General features: G+C 33.8%; 2 protein-coding genes across 2 annotated transcripts; one reads left to right on the top strand and one right to left on the bottom strand.

Moving 5' to 3' along the window:
• Window positions 1-5094: 5094 nt before the first annotated feature.
• Window positions 5095-5915, bottom strand: LOC108201826 (protein TIC 20-II, chloroplastic). Its single transcript, XM_017370136.2, has one exon. The coding sequence runs from the start codon at window positions 5865-5867 to the stop codon at window positions 5256-5258; it is 612 nt and encodes a 203-aa protein (XP_017225625.1). The 5' UTR covers window positions 5868-5915; the 3' UTR covers window positions 5095-5255.
• A 2862-nt stretch (window positions 5916-8777) lies between these two features.
• On the top strand, window positions 8778-16894 carry LOC108201808 (aspartic proteinase 36). Its single transcript, XM_064079952.1, has 10 exons — window positions 8778-9260; window positions 9889-10018; window positions 10139-10386; window positions 11310-11534; window positions 12251-12413; window positions 12511-12584; window positions 13301-13391; window positions 15226-15298; window positions 15871-15942; window positions 16645-16894. Exons 1-10 carry the CDS (start codon window positions 9043-9045, stop codon window positions 16794-16796), a joined length of 1446 nt encoding a protein of 481 aa, XP_063936022.1. The 5' UTR covers window positions 8778-9042; the 3' UTR covers window positions 16797-16894.
• Window positions 16895-17718: the final 824 nt, after the last annotated feature.

The following is a 17718-nucleotide window of genomic DNA, read 5'->3' on the forward strand; positions in this document are numbered from 1 at the left end:
ACATTTTCTTCAAGTATCAAGTGTCAGGCTTGTTATCAAGCCAAAATACATTTATCATTCTAATGTTCAAGCAACTAATACAATCAATCAGACCATAATATTGTCGCGAAGTTACAGTGTTAAACGGTCCGTATCATCTACTACATGTCATGTGTAAAGTAAGGTACCAGATACTTAATAAAACGGACATCTTGATATGCAGGGTGTATTATTTTCAACAAAAAAAATACTAAATTGAACGGACATTTGGGTGTTATATAAAATCAAACAAGATTTTAAAGATACAATAGATTTAACACCTTTTTCAAGATATTCAAACTTTGTATCAAAATACATCAAATAAAATTTGTCCTCTATGCAACTTTTGAGGATAATATTTTGATCAGACACCTTATCATTTAATCAAGAGATATACCCCCTCTATATTCTTTTCATTACATTTAGCACGTATTTTGAGACTTTTATAAAGTATAATTCCGTAATATTTTTTTTTAATTTTTTTTCTAAATAAAAATTTGACGTTTAAACTTTTATTCAAAAATTAAAAAAAAAAAAGATTATAGAACTCTATTTTATAGAAGCATCAAAATGCGTGCAAACAGTAAACATAAACAATCACATGCGACAGAAGGAGGGATTACACTTTATTCCTGAAACTTTTTTATAATAACCATCTTAATAATAGAATATTAATGATAATAGCCATATCATAATAAATTAATAGCTATAAAGGCTAATAAAACAATAGAAAATAGAAAAAGGGAGATTACTAATTGATGAAAATTAAAAAAATAGAGAGAATATGAAAAAAAATCTAATTAATCAGGAATTCATTTGTATTGCCCATTAAGACAACATATTATACACATAATTTACAAATTTAAGAGGATTATGTGTAGATACTGGAGGTCTAATCATCGAACATAATTATAATGTAAATAGGTTAGTGAATAGGTTAATGCAAGTACTTTATGTTGCTGGTGTTATAAGTGGCTTTGGAACAAGGTTAATATGTCTGTCTTTGGGTTAGGGCAAACCCAGCAGTGATCCAAAGATCCAAATTTGGGGCAGATTATCCCAAATTCTCCTACAGCAGTGATCCAAAAAGTTATCCAAATTTGGATCAGAATAGTAGTGATCCAAATTTGGATCACCACTGTTCACTGATCCAAATTTGGATCACCTACTTTATTATAATATAATGATTTTGTTATTTCTTTATCTTTTTTTTATCGGACTTAAAATTAATTTGTGATTATTAATATTTAATTAATAATAGTTTATAATTAATCATTAATAAAATCAATGTTTGAGTAAAAACTTAAAATAATAGAAAAGCAAATTTCATTGAAATTGAATAAAAAAAAGTACATTAAATGCATAAATTATAACTACAATGCCGGGAAATGACTAGAAAACATTACGATATATACAAATTTTGATTTAGTCGAACTGATTATTTTTGTTTCACCGAGATAATCGAAATATTGTCCGTAGCAATTCATATCATTTTGGGATCCTTGAGCTTTATCTTCATTTCCTTGATTTTGAGATACTTTGATCGATGTTAAAATAATAATTAAATTAATTAAATATAATATATATAAGTAGTTAATAATGATTAATAATTAAATTTAAGATTATATAGTTTAATATAAAATTTATGTAATATAATATACAAAAAGTAATTTGGATCAGAATTTGGATCACGCTGCTGGAATCGATCAGAAATTTGGATCAGAATTTGGATCAGTTGGTGATCCAAATTTGGATTTTTGGATCACAACTGCTGGAGATGGTCTTAAAGGCAGACTTTCAAAATGCTACTCCCTCCGTCCCAGTCATTTGTATACAAATGGCTGGGACACAGAGACCAATAAATTGTGTAAGAAATGAGTAAAGTTGGATGAAAAGTGGGTAGAGTGGTGGGACCCATTAATATTTAATAATAGATTTGAGATAGTGGAGGAAAGTAGTGGGTGTAATAGTGTTTATATTATTATAGAATAGAGATAGTGGAGGAAAGTATTTGGTGTAATGATATTTTATATTATAAAAATTTACTACTTTTGGAATGTATACAATTGATGGGACGTCCCAAAAAGGAAACTGTATACAATTCATAGGGACGGAGGGAGTAACAAATTGGAATCGTGCTACGGAGGTTACTAGAGTTACAGGGCAGCAGCAGGCTCGCATCTGGTTGGATAAAAATAAGGAAAATGCTAGGGACCCCAAATATTTATCCCAAAAATTTTTCCCAAATGACGTGGCAAAATCTCATTGGTTGCATTCATTCCCATAATAATGAGGCCCCCCTGCAGATTCATCAATCACCCAATCAAATTTCGCCACTTGTTAGCCACGTCATTTGGTAACAAATTTTGGGGAAAAAATTTGGGGTCTCTAGCATTGCCCTAAAAATAAATGTTGATGCTGCGTGTAAATTTAGGGGTGAGCAAAACCGAACCGGAACCGAAAAACCGAACCGAACCGTGTAAATTCGGTTCGGTTCGGTCCTAATTTTCTGAAAATTCGGTCCATTCGGTCCGGACCGAATAGACCGAAATAAAGTTCGGTCCGGTCCGGTCCGTAAAAAAATATTTCGGTCCGGACCGAATAGACCGAAATATATATGATTTTAATTAATATTTATATTATATATCTTATATGTTATAATTATAATATCTAATTTGTAAATTTAATTATATCTATGTTTAATGAATTGGGGGTGATTAATTAATATGAAAATTTTAAAATAAAAGATGAATTTTAGTTTTATTTATAATATAATTTTTTATTTTAAAAATAATTTCGGTTCTTTCGGTCCGGACCGGACCGAACCGAATTATTTTGGTTCGGTCCGGTCCGGTCCATTATAAAACTTCGGTCCAGTTCGGTCCGAAAAAAATTAAAACTTCGGTCCTCGGTCTATTCGGTTCGGTCCGGTTTTGGACCGGACCGACCGAATGCTCACCCCTACGTGTAATTCTGGTGAAACAGCCGCTCGTGATGTCTCGACATTTTATTCGAGCAAGAAGTAATATTGTGCATGGTCGATTTCAACCTCGATGAGCAGAAGCTCTCGGTCTTAAAAAGACACTATCATGGGTTAAAGAGTGGCAAGCTAGTAAATGTTGTTTGAATTGGATGCTAATCTTTTGCTTGACGTTGTTAAAAAAAAAAAAGGGGATCATGGTAGCTATTACTGATGCTAATCAGACACCATTACTGATGTCAAATATAATAAATGAACTATATTTTGATAATTTTGTAATTACATGTAACATAGGAATATAATATAATTTTCATTTGATACACGGACAATTTAATACACCAGCTGAAAGTGGAGTTTTCTTCCCATATATTTAGAATCCTCTAATACCCTAAATTTTATAGTGTTTTTTATTTTGCTAACTCATTTGTATTGTATTTCCTGTCAAAAAGAAGAAAAAATTGTATTGAATAAATAATTTGGCAATCAATATCACAAAGATGACTATAATTTGCAAAACTAAATTAATATCCACTATCAATCATATCAATTATCAAGTACACGGAGACTATGTACATATTTATTTTATTTAGTCATGTAAAAAGAACTTGGCTTGAAGGGCTGAACAGGAACCGAATGATCTCGTTAGCAAGGTCATAAATGTATGATTCATCTATTAAACTATTAACCTAGCTTGCTTAAAAGATACATATTATTTTAACCAGCAGTGATATGTGTCATCTACTATTTATATTGGTGAAATCATAATTTAAACTAATTACATCAAAACATATTAGTCAGCTCTAATTTAGTATATTTTTGCATTATGATGATCTCTTAGAATTAATGCATTTGCTTACAGTTTTTTAGTTGATTAAGATATGACAATATTTTAATTTGATAATTTAATATATATTCTTTATAGTTCCAGATATGTGCAACTGTCCCAGATAATAAAAAAGAGCTCACAAGTTTAGTTACTTTTCTATCAGCATATTTGTCCAAAATTAGCTTCAATGTTTAAATTTGTTCTTGTTAGCCTGGTCTACGGTCATGACATTTCCAGGAAATTAAAGGACTTCTGGCAGAAAAATAAAAATAATTATATAGAAAAAAAGAGGAAAAGAGAGTGGAAGTATTCAAAAATAAGAAAGATGTCTTTTACATACCTTCGTTCACCAAAATAGGCACCACGCATGGAAGCGGTCATGAGCAGAACCACCTTAGTTGTGGCCGCTCTCTTGAATTACACTAGAACTTGTAACTCGAGAATGCCCAAACATATTCAAACTGAAACATCTAGGTTCCTTCCCCCTTATTGCTAATGAACAAGGTTACGGGTTCAAACCTTCCTTTCTACTTTCCATCAATCTACATTTACTTTTCCAGAAGAATAAACACCGAATATACGACAAGGTAACCCCTTTTATATGTCTTACCACGTCATGGGACCTCACATGTACATTTACTTCCACATAAGAGAACAAGATAAGAAATACCAGATATCCCATTAGCCAGGTACAGATACTAAAATCATTACTAGCCAACTTAGCATTAGTCCGTAAAAAGTAGCTACTAAGCAGCAAAAAAGGTTTCAATCACCTGCTATCACTCCTCGGTAACTAGAAGACGGATCAATTAACGTAAGAAACAGCAGAAAGGTATAACCTTTCCTCTAGAAAACTATAAAAACAAATTGCATATAATCAGATGTAAACCTTGAAAATCATGTTCCTCTAGAAAAATCGACATGGCAGTCCCGTAAGCTAGGTTCATGAAATTAAAAGTACGTCTTAATGATATAGGTACTTGAAAGTTATTCCATACCCAAAAAAATTGCACTGTTAATGGAAGATGGTGATCACACGACAATATAAGCAAATAAGTCATGATCTCTAAGAAGGCAAGAATTCAGTTCTCAATGAGAAAACAATCCAGGCTACATCCTACAGATATTGAGATAAAGCATCCCTAAAACAATGCCTCTTCGAAGCCAAAAATTTAGACTTCAAAATCTACATCTACTCTAAAGGAAGAAGAGAGATGTTTCCCTCAAGACTAACTCATTAATTATAACGAAACATTATAACACAGCACCGTGAACAAATACGACATGAGCATTTACAGTTATCTATCTCGCATTGTCAATATAGAATACCACTAAAATTAACCATCATAATTCAATTACACACTGAGTAAGAAACAAATACTTTCGCGATTAAACTATCCTCATTAGAAACACCACATACCATCCGAACCCTCAAAATTGTCGTCCAGCAGCATCAGCAACAAAGGGCAAATACGGCGTCTTCCCCAAAACAGAATGCACCAAACTATAAACAAAACAAGTCACCACAAAGCAAAACAAGAAATTATACCCAATAACCGTCAAATTAAACCCAATTCCACTCCGGCCGGGACTAAAAATCCTCTGAATCAACAAGGGCACAACCAACAAGACATCAAGAACCACAGCCTGCATCGCATTGAACCTCACATACCTACTAAACCCCTCATTTCTCACAACACCCACGTAGAGCGCAAGAAACGCGACGTAGCTGGCGTAGGGAATGGAGCGATAGGCGTTGAAGAAGGGGAGGATGGGGCCCAGAATGGGGCCCAGGATTCGTGGGTATTGTTGGAAGAGGAAGGAGCCGTACTGGAGGCCGTTGAAGAGGGGGAAGAAGTAGGCGGCGGCGGAGATGAGGCGGTCGGGGACGGGGGTGGAGGAGGCGGAGGCGGAGATTTTGAGGGGTTTGAGGTGGGGAGTGAAGCGGCGGAGAGTTGGGGTGGGGAGGGTGGAGCGGAGGGGGTGGGGGAGAGTGGGGATTCGGGTCGGGTTGGCGATGCGGAGGAGAGAGAGGGATGCCATTTTCAACAACTGTGTGTTTGTGTGAGAGAGGTGGTGAGGGGTTTGTCAAGCTGGGAGTATGTTTTTAGATCCGACCCGGTTTAATTCCATTCGGGAAATCGGGGTCGGCACTATTTTTTATAATAAATAGAGACAAATTAGAAAAAAAGGTAAATAGTATTCCCTAAATTTTTAAGTGTTTTGACCGAGTAGTTAAAAATATTTTTGATTGATTTTTTTTGTGTATGAAAGTTTGATTATATATTTTTATTCGAAAAATGAAAATTTAAAAAATAATATTTTTAACTACCCGATTAAAGGACTTAAAAGTGTGTGTAAAAAGTCAAAACGTCAAATAATAAAAAACAGAGAGAGTATGGTACAATATAATTAGTGGTGTTTAAATATTGGTGTTCAAATGTCAAACAAAAAATTAAGTGTCTTGCCAAAATTAAATGAATACATAATATTGAAAGGTGTTTTGCAATAAATACGACTTTAATTTTAAATGATATTTTAAAGATAATTACGCAAAAAAATATAATATAATCTACCGCTTTAAGTGATATAGAAGCCATGACATCATTTCAAATCTTAAACCCCGATTATTATTATTATTATTTTAATGTTGAAACCCGCAGCCGCTACTTTTTGGATGCGCACTAAGTAAACCCACGAGCTCACGTAATAGCTTGCAAACCACATGAACCAAGATAAACCGCACTTAAGCGACAGGTTCTTCACCTTTCGGGAGTCGACCAAGAAGATACAAGTCCTCTCTTTTAACCAGCTGAATCAACCTTGCGGACTATTCTTTTCATTTAAATTATCTATATCTTTTTTCTAACATAGATTCAGATTTTAACTTATTCCACTTATTTGTATTTTTTATGTAAAGAAGTTATAATGTTATATGCCTGAGTTTGACTTATTTTTATTTTTAATATTTTATTCTACAAAATATTATATTTCAAAAATGATTTATAATATCTTATTATGTTAAAAAATTTATAAATAATATATTATAAAGATAAAAAAAATCAAAATACATAAACTAAAACTTTTTTCTCACTTATAAACATGTAAATGTCCATATTTTCGAATTTAGATTTTATAATGATTAATATTTTTAGTTTTCAGTTTTAGATTTTATAATGATAATTATCTTTAGCTTATAGTTTTAATCAAAGTGATTGATATTCTTTAATCATTTATGTTTATAAATCATATAATGCGCCTTAAGTAGGGCTGTTTAACGAACCGAGCTGTTCGCGAACAAGCTCGAGCTCGGCTCGTTAAGAGCTCGTTCGGCTCGGCTCGTTAAGTTAACGAGCTCGAGCTCGAACACAAAAAATTGTTCGTTAAGTAAACGAGCTCGAGCCGAGCTTTTAGTATGTTCGGCTCGAGCTCGGCTCGAGCTCGACTCGAGCTCGGCTCGAGCTCGACTCGAGCTCGGCTCGAGCTCGACTCGAGCTCGCTCGGCTCGAGCTCGGCTCGTTAAAGCTCGAAAAAATGCAAAATTTTTGGGTTTTTTTTTATAATTTATATATGTTATTGAACTCAAAATTCAACATATAATTAATATATATATATATATATATATATATATATATATATATATATTTTAGTGATGTAACCAAAATTTCGGAAAATAATAATTTTATATGGTTTGCTATTTTAACAGTCAAGTAAAAGGTTAACTAGTACCGCTAACTAGTGTTTAATCCTAATATAGTGTTTCAATATTTTAAAAAATATTTCTTACCGATCCAACCGTATGGATGTTAACATATATACATTTTAGTGATATAAACAAAGTTTCAAAAAAATTAAAATTATTTGGTTAGCTATTTTAAGAGTCAACTAGCGGTTTGTCTTTAATTTTTTCTGGCTCGGCTCGACTCGACTCGACTCGACTCGACTCGGCTTGTATTTGTTCGCGAACAAGCTCGTGTTCGGCTCGTTAGTTAACGAGCCGAGCTTGAACACAATTTTTGTTCGATAAAAAAGCTCGGCTCGGCTCGACTCGTCAGAAAAAAAATTAAAACTCGGCTCGGTTCGATCAAAACTCGGCTCGGCTCGGTTCGTGAACAGCCCTAGCCTTAAGGACAATGCACCAAGTGCTAGAGACTTGAGTATCGGAAATTTACAAGACGGTTTTTAATTCGAATTTAAATAAATTGATATTTACAAGAGCGTTTTCAATTTTTTTTTTTTTGTCAGGATCTACATACTCGTAGATGAGTTGTATCATAGATACAATAAGCCGCATCAGGGATTACTTTCATTCAATAAAGTTTATCATCTAACCGAAAGATACGCAAAGATATATCCGGACGTTTAGATTATAAGACTTTAAAGTCTGAAAAGAAAACCCGTAAAATCTCTTTCCAAGCTCCTGAAAATCAAAGCAAGCAAAGAGAAACATAAGAATGATAAATTAAATAAAAAGAAAATGTGTGGGTGAACTAAACCCAATTATGACATAATTTCCGACCAAAATATATAACAACTTATTCAAAAATAAAAATATTAGAACTTAAAAATTATGAAACAATTAAATATCTTTACAATTAAATATTAGAATTACGAAAATTTTGAACCTTATAGTTCTAAGAAGATCTTTTTATTCTCTACAACTTTCGTTCTTCAAGTTTTTCCAAAAAATATCGTTTAGATGGTCAAAAAATTTAAATAAAGGTCTGATTTTAATTAAATATAATTAAATTTCCCAAAATGCCCCTGCAAAAGTTAACGGTAACGGCAGAATTTAACGGAAAGGGTGCAAAGTGTCTACGGGTTAAAAGTCTGGGGATACAAAGTGTATTTTACAAAACTATTAGGTGCACTGTGCAATAAGCCGAAACCAAAAGGGTGCCAATTGCAATTAACTCGAATGATAATAATGAAATTGTTAACGCGTGACACAGTATATACTAAAAATAAACATAGTACACTTTGGTTTGTTAACAAGCACCTGTCTTCTTGCCGTTAAATTCATCGTTCTTTTTCTTTTCACTCTGTTTTCATCTCCCCGACTTTGACCCATCTTCCACCGATACGACCTAAGCAACCCCATCTCACCAAAAATTCAAAAACCTTCTTTCTCAATTCATCAATCGTTGATTCTATACATACAGACCCATTTATATGATATGATATATGTGTATGTATAGAATTGATTGAAGAATTAGAGATGGATCTGGGAAAGAAGGTGATATTCGTATTAGTGTTGGTGGTGTGTGAGTTGGGGTGGGCTAAGGGGAATGTGGTGTTTGAGGTGAAGCATAAGTTTGGTGCGCGTGGGGAAAGATCTTTGAGTGCTTTGAGAGCTCATGATCATAGAAGACATGCTAGAATGCTTGCTGCTATAGATCTTCCTCTTGGTGGCAAAGGCCGTGCTGGTGATTCATCGTTTGTTCCTAACTCTCTCTCTGCCCCCCTCCCCCCCCCTCTCTCTCCCCCCTCTCTCCCTCCCTCCCCCCCCCTCTCTCCCTCTCCCTCTCCCTCTCTCCCTCTCTCTCCCTCCCCTCTCTATCTCTGTAAAATGTATTTTCCCTTGTTTTTAAATAACTGTATAATTTGTGAAATTTTTGTTCGCCTAGAGTAATTCTTTGTGTTCTTGTGTAATTGTTGTGGTTGTGTACTCAGTACTGTAAAGATTCGTGAGTTACTTAAATGGTGTTGTAAATTTGCTTGTATGTGATTCTTTTGGTACTGACAGGGTCTTATATGTACTGGTGTACTTGTTTGGGAGTATTTATTACTTTTTGTCTTCTGACAACTCATAAATGGTTATGTTTTTTTTTTTAATTTTTTTTTTTTTTGTAGAATAGGCTGGAGGTATAGGTTGTAAAATGTTAAAGATATATAATTTGTAAAGTTTTAATGCCCTTTCAGTACATTTTATGTGCCATGGGACACACAAGCACAAGCGGTCACTTTTTCCAGCCTCATTTCTCGGAGAGCTTGATAGATGTCGATGCATATTTTACACAATGGATATTTGTTGTAGCATCTAACTGTTTTGTTTTCTGTGTAGGCTCTTCTACACAAAAATTGGCATTGGAACTCCTTCAAAAGACTATCACCTCCAGGTTGACACAGGAAGTGACATTCTTTGGGTGAATTGTGCTGGCTGCAACAATTGTCCTAAGGATACCAAGCTTGGTGTATGCATCTTCCTAAGCTTAATCAAAATTTATGGATATTTTTTAATTTTTGAAACATTGTTGTACTGGTTTGTAAGTCAGAGGAATATTATATAATTTCATGATGCTATTCTTCAACAGATTAAGTTGGCTACTTATGATCCAAAGGGTTCTTCGACTGGAACACCCGTCACCTGCGATCAGGAATTTTGCACTGATGTATTAAAGGCCTCATATTCTGATTGCTCGGTTGGAAGGCTTTGTGAGTATTCTATCACTTACGGAGATGGAAGCTCTACCGCAGGCTTCTTTGTCAAAGATAGTGTACATTTTAATCGTGCATCCGGAGATTTTCAATCTACAGTCCTGAATGGGAGTGTGACTTTTGGGTGAGTTTTCACTCTTGCTCTCTAGTTTTGACAGGTTAATTTATACTATTTATGTTATACTATAATAAGCCAACATGGGTATAATTTGTACTACTAAAATTTGGTTTGGTTTGGTCATTCCCAAATGACCCTTTTCTCTATTTAAATAAATAAATAATGATAAGTAATTATATAAACAGTATCTTACTTAGTTATAACGTATTCTACTTATTAAAACAAATCATCACGTAACTCTTCTTAATTCTAATGTATTTTACTTCAATACAAACACAAATCATGTAACTATTTTTAACTCTAATGTTATGTATTTCAAGACAAACATGATTTCTATACAAGGAACTAATATAATTTTCCTCACAAAAGAAGAAATATGAAATATGATATATATGATTTAAAATTAATCAAAAAACACGTTATCGCATATTTATATTAGAAAAACATTTGTAGGTAGATAATAAAAATATATATTGTTTATAATACCGATTTACAATATAAAAAAATATTGTAAAAACTAAATTTGTAAGAGTAAATACAATCAAACGGCTGGTATGATCTAATCAAATTTCAATTCATTATCATTGCCCATTAAAAAAATTATGACATCCAACAGTATCAAACAAATAATAAAATAATCTTGAAAATTAAATTTTAAATAATAAATTTTGAACTATATAGTTGCCCGTGCTTCGCATGGGTTAAGGGATAGTACTAATAATAACATAAATACAGTTCACATGTCCGACATCAGTTTGCTTGTCATTATATGGGTTTTATTCATTTCATGTCAGTGTTTGTGGTGTGTATGCATATATCAGTTATTTAGGTGCAATGGTGCCGAGTTTGAATGATGTATCAATTTATCTCCATGGTGTAATTCATTCAGTAATGCTTATGACATGTTAATAATTATTTGACCCGTGTAGGTGTGGAGCTAAACAGTCTGGGGAGCTAGGTTCGTCTGATGAGTCAGTTGATGGAATAATTGGATTTGGACAAAATAACTCGTCCCTAATATCACAGCTCGCTTCAGCTAAGAAGGTGAAAAAGGTGTTTTCTCATTGCTTGGATGGGAAAAATGGCGGGGGTATTTTTGCTATTGGAGAAGTAGTACAGCCAAAATATGCTTCGACACCTCTGGTCCCAGATATGTATGTCATATACACTATATTTTTATTAATCTATTATAAGTATCATATCTTTTTAATTTTCTTATAATTATGTAGAGATAAAACTATATTTCATATGGTGTAGGCTTTATGGTTAAATGTAAATTCTGACTCCAACTTCGTCCTGAGTTGTATATATAGGGTGACTTATGTTTGTGACACTTAGGGTGAGGCCAGTGTCATAATAAGTGGTACAAATGAATTTCCTTGTGAGTGCTCTCTAATACTTTTGCTTTTCTGTGTAGAAAGAAGGCAGCACTAGCTAGTAATGCTCAAGTTATGGAGTGATCTGAACTAATCCTAGTCCTTAAGAATATTAAGAAAATTTAATGACATGGTTAAAAAAGGAATTGATAGGCAAAATTGGTTTTGTTTTTTTGTGTGGGGGATGTACTCCAGAAGCAGAGTATGTTAGGCCTGCAAAAGTTGTAAAATGGGAGTTTCTTTTCTCGCCTGTCTGAGAGTTCCTGTCTGAATCTTTTAATTTTCATGAAATTGAACTGATGAGCTAATCTGACATTTGGTCATCAACTGTTCATCTTCTTTTTACTATCTTTATAGGTTTCCTATTTCAAGAATCTTCATTTACCATTTCCTGCTAGCTGTATTTATGTATATTTTATTGAATTTAAGTTATGATGGCATTCCTCAGTATGGCTTAGAACCTGGTTTTAATTATAGTTTTATCACTATCTTAGGCCACATTATAATGTTATTATGAAGGCAGTTGAGGTGGGTGGTGATGTTCTAGAACTTCCAACAGATATATTTGATGCTGGTGATAACAGAGGCACTATAATTGATAGTGGTACAACACTGGCCTATCTTCCTGATGAAGTTTTGAGGCCAATGATGAAAAAGGTTTCCAATATGTTTTAGTTTTTTTCTAGTTTTTCTCAAGATATTTGCATGCCGTTAATTTATTCTGCATATCAATTTTGCTGCCTTCTCAAAATAGATAATGGCACGGCAACCTGATGTGAAACTTCACACACTGGAGGAGCAGTTCACGTGCTTTCCGTACAAAGGAAAGTAAGACATCTTACTGAAGGCTTTCTTTTACCTCATATGCGACCTAAGAGTTAATGACATATGAATCAGATGTTGGATTTTATTTTTGTATCATAATAAAATAATTTGTGTATTCATAACTTTTCATATGCTTTTATTACAAGAAGCTTAGCAGGAGCAGTATAGTTTATGTTTCTTGGGATGTGAGTAAAAATTGAGGGCTGGGGATGGGTGTTTGCTTGCTTAGTAATCATCTGATGAATAATACCTTGTACTCTCCAAAAGTCCTTGTTCTTGCTTTTTGTTAAATACGCGCGCGTGTGTGTGTTCTTATATATATACTACATTGTCTGTTGATACTGAAGGAAGGAGTGACACTTGACATGCAATAAAGTTTCTTTAGAGGGTAATGTTATTAAGTTGAGAAGTGGTGTTCCCTCAATGATCTTAACACTAGCAGTTTAGGTTACATCAAAAGCAGAAAAATAGTTTTGCTGTTAATTGCAGTTAGCCACTGATTTTCTTGCTATGCTTTGTGATATACAAAATGAAGATGAAGAAAGAGAAAACATGAGCTAAGGGTTGTTTGGGTGATAAATGTATTAAGTAGAGCACCATATTTCTAATAATATATGTTGAGTACATTGTAGTCTTGTTTATTTTTCACTGTTAATTGTTTTCTTCTCGCCTTCGATAACATTGCCTGTATTTTCTTCTCCATTAATGATTTTTTGCAGCGTTGATGATGGTTTTCCAGTTGTCACCTTTCATTTTGAAGATTCACTTTCTTTGTCAGTTTATCCCCATGATTACCTTTTTGCTGTTGATGTAAGTATTTTGTCATGAGCATACGACATTTGTGTACAGTGTCTTGATACAAAAAGATCATTATGTTTTTCAATCATTTAATCTTTGTATATTTAAGCATGTGATATCTGGAGTTGTTCCACGAATTTATATAAATCAGATATAGTAATAACATTGGTATCATGCCCCCAAGCGGGGTAATGGGGAGAAGTGGAATAAAGAAAATGATTACTTTAGTTGTGTTAGTAATTGTGACAAGTGGAGTAATGAAATAGTTTAGATGTATGAAGACACTTTCCTAATAATGATTATGCAGAGTGACAATCTTCTTTTGTTGTGTTCAGACATATTATTGGTTGGTTATTCGATTGATTTTCTATTTCTTCTCACATCTTAAAGAACAAAGGCTCCTATTATAAGATGTTTTTTTCGAGTTACATCAAGGTTGCTGTTCCAAGTATGTGGTTTTGAGAACAAGCTCCTCACTTGTTTTCAATGTCTGTGGTTCTTTGAGATTTCTTGTCTGGTTATTAATAGATAAACCAGATCATGAACACTTTGAGCTAGTGCCATAAACCTTTGTTGCGAAAATAATTGTTCTAAGGTGATCCTTGATTCTGAAATGATCGAGGCAATACTAGTTTATGCCGATCCATGAGTGCCATAAACCTTTGTTGTGGAAAAATTTCTTCTAAAGTGATTCTTGATTCTGAAATGGTCTATCAGTTTAAGCTGATACCATGAGATAGCCTAAAATATCTTCATGCTTAAGTGAATCAAGTATAGAAGAGTTAGCTCTTTCATATTCATATATTACTTTACTGTACTGGGTCCAAAGCAAATATCCTATCAATTTTAAAGCAGACTTATGAAAGAGAATGAAGCACATAATATTTAGAGCTTGATTGAGCACATGATGAACATGGCTACAAATATTATATATATAGTCTTACTCTAGGACAAACTACTAAATGGAAACTAAATACAGCCCCATGCTTTCAGGAGAATTGGGAGGTTTTGGGCCTGAAGAACGGACCCCAAGTTGGGCCTTGGCAAGGCCTAGGTGGGGTCTAGTGGGCGGGGGTGGGGTCAAGTGTTGGCTCTTGAGTTTGTCTAGAGCCCCTCCTGTCAGAGGTGGGTCCTCGGGTGGGTGATGTCATCTAGGGGTGGGTGATGTCATAGTTTCTCTTGGTTTGTATTTGATCACTAGCCTATATGTGTGTGTAGGCAATTGCTCAAATGAACCAAGAGAAATCACCCCTAAATGACATCACCCATCCTCTATATGGCATCACCCACCTCCTATATGACTTCACCCATCTAGGGCCCACCCCCGCCTCTACTCATTTTACCCCGGGACCCCTAGAGCCTTGCCAAGGCTCCAAACAGCCCTAAGAGCCAAAACTTGGCCCCACCACAGTCCCGCTAGGCCCCACTCCGACCCTACCAGGCCCCATATAGGCCTATCTGGGTGTCCATCCCCAGCCATAAAATCCTTCTCATTCTACTTAATTGCATTGGTTTGTATTTTAGTGGTTTATATTGAAGTAGACCCTATATATATATATATATATATATATATATATATATATGTATGTATGTATGTATGTGTGTATGTATGTTTAAGAAGGTTTACATTTTGTTCTCTAGTGTCTATAAGAGGTTTAGTTGTTTAGAACTTTCCTATTATGTTTTTAGTGTTTTTACACTCAGGTAGTCGTTATCGACCTTAGCTTCATGTTCTCACACACTTATGGATCATTGTTGTAATTGTTCTATTTCTATCTATCTTTGATGGCACATATTAAGATCTTTTTTATCCAATAATTAATCATATGAGATATGAATTTTGCAGGATGATCAATGTTTTGGTTGGATGAACAGTGGCCTGCAGACAAAGGATGGCAAGGAATTAACTCTCTTGGGAGGTAACCTTGTATATACTTGTTTTGTTTCCATTGAGTTATTTTTACCTTAGTTCTGCATATGTTTCTAGTTGATTAAAATGAGTCTTTCTGGTTATTTAAAATAAGATATGTAGGTTTGAATAAATTGAGTATTACCTGCACTTTTTTCAAGCAGGGCCAAAAAGTGAACAGGTGACTTGCTCATTTAAAAAGGATTTATGTTGAACTTCAGATTGTAGCCATGTAATTGATCTGCATTCTAGTCGTAATTTATCTCCAAACCATGTTTTTATGGGTTACCTCAAACTTTATGCGCACTCTATCGCATGTAACCTTGTTTTTTTTTTTGAATACCGAATTTCAGAAATATATTGTAGCAAAACATAGATTGAAAGTAATCAATATGAAATTCTGGAAAAGAGAGGTTGATACTCATAACACCAAAGTGCTTTTATGCATGAGGAGTATAGTTAGGGGTATAGAAATACAAGCTGTATCTTCCAATTTTATATATATTTTTTTTTACCTTCCCATCTCCTACAATGCTAGCTAATAATTTTTGGGCAGTATTTCACATTATATTTTAATTGCAGATGTTGCACTATCAAATAGGCTTGTTGTGTATGACCTTGAAAACCAGTCCATTGGATGGACCGACTACAACTGTAAGTACAATATGCTGTTATCCTTTGCTCTTGATCTTTTGTTTAAATGGTGTAGGATGTATTTAGACCTTGGTAATGCTTAGTTACTGCGATTGTTTACCTTCTTCTGAAGAAAATGTCTTTCATGGTTCCGTTTTTTATGCTTTGATTTATTATTAAAGTTCCTTGAGAGTGGAACCAGTCGTTCAACTCCCTTGGTCAACTATATTGGCTTCATTTCTTATTGCGTCATCCTAAGTTCTTGGCGACATCAATAAGTAAACAGTACCAGTTGCTAATTATGCTTTAATTTGTTATTAAAGTGCCTTGAGAGTGGAACCAATCGTTTAACTCCCTTGGTCAATTATATTGGTTGCATATCTTATTGTGTCATCCCGAAGTTCTTGGCCACGTCAATAACATCGGTTGCTAAATTTCTTTTTTATGTCGTCAACCAGAATAGATATTTACAATTAATGAGGGGAGTTGTACAACTTTTCTGTAATAATTATTTCTACAAGTAATTCATATTTTTTTGCCCATAGAGGGTAAGGCCTCCTATCCCTTTTGTTCAACAAGCTACGTTAAATTACTGAACCTATCAAATATTGTAAGAAGTTTACAGCTAGACTACCCTCATAATATCTGAATCCTAAGATATCCTATGAACAATATCCACGAATTATTAGTAAATTCCAAAACTATATTTCATGGTGATATCAGGCTCTTCCAGCATCAAAGTGAAGGACGAACAGTCTGGAAAGGTGTTTTCTGTTGGCGCCCATAATATATCTGCTGCTTCAATAAACAGTTTCGTCACGTCAAAGATTTTGACTCTCTTGTTGTTTATGGCCATCTTGTGCAACTTGATGTGATGACATATTCGGATAAAGCAGAATCTCATCAACATGATTGTATTTGTTGTTGTACTATAATATCTAATGATAATCGAGTTTACATGATTCTTTGAACAGTTTCTGCTTTACTTACACAAGTATAGTTTACATCTGGAAGCCCAAAAGATGGTTTATAAAGTGTCAGAGGTTTGATTTTACTTCATTTGAGAGAAACTTTGTGTTGGTTGATATGTTAACCTTGTTAACCTTTTCGAGTGTAGAAAGTGGATGAATATATCATTTTACGTTTTTGAACAATTTTTTGTATACATTTATGAATTAACCCTTGTTGATGAAACTCATGCATAAGTATAATTTCTATTGCATTCTATTCTCTCTCAGGACTATACTGGATCTGTTCAAATAATACTAAAAAGTAGGGGTGAGCAGGAAAAACCGAAACCGCAAAAAAACCCTAAAAAAACCGAAAAACCACACCGAAAAAAACCAAACCGCAAATAAAACCGAAAATAACCGAGATAAAAAACCGAAATTAGTGGTGCGGTTTTATTTTCGGTTTTATACTAAAACCGCACCGAAATTAACCGAACCGATATATATATATATATATATATATATATATATATATATATATATATATAAATAGTAATAAAGCATTTTAGTCATTTTAAAATTTCACATCTAATTTTATATGGAGGTTCTTCTTCGTACTTGCATACTTGCTGAGTCACTTAAATAACCGGGCATCCAAATATTTGGAGGAGCGCTTGATCGAAAACTAGGGCTATTGTGATTTGCCACAAAGTAGAAATATTTTTGTTGTTAATCTGCTGATCAAATTTTATTATGAAACTTATTCTACTTTTTTTTATTTATGTACTTTTTGAACATTTTTTTATTTGAATTTCATGATTAGTTGATTTTGGGTAATTTTATTGAC

The sequence above is a fragment of the Daucus carota genome, chromosome 1, assembly GCF_001625215.2.
Source record: "Daucus carota subsp. sativus chromosome 1, DH1 v3.0, whole genome shotgun sequence".
In the NCBI taxonomy this organism is placed as follows: domain Eukaryota; kingdom Viridiplantae; phylum Streptophyta; class Magnoliopsida; order Apiales; family Apiaceae; genus Daucus; species Daucus carota.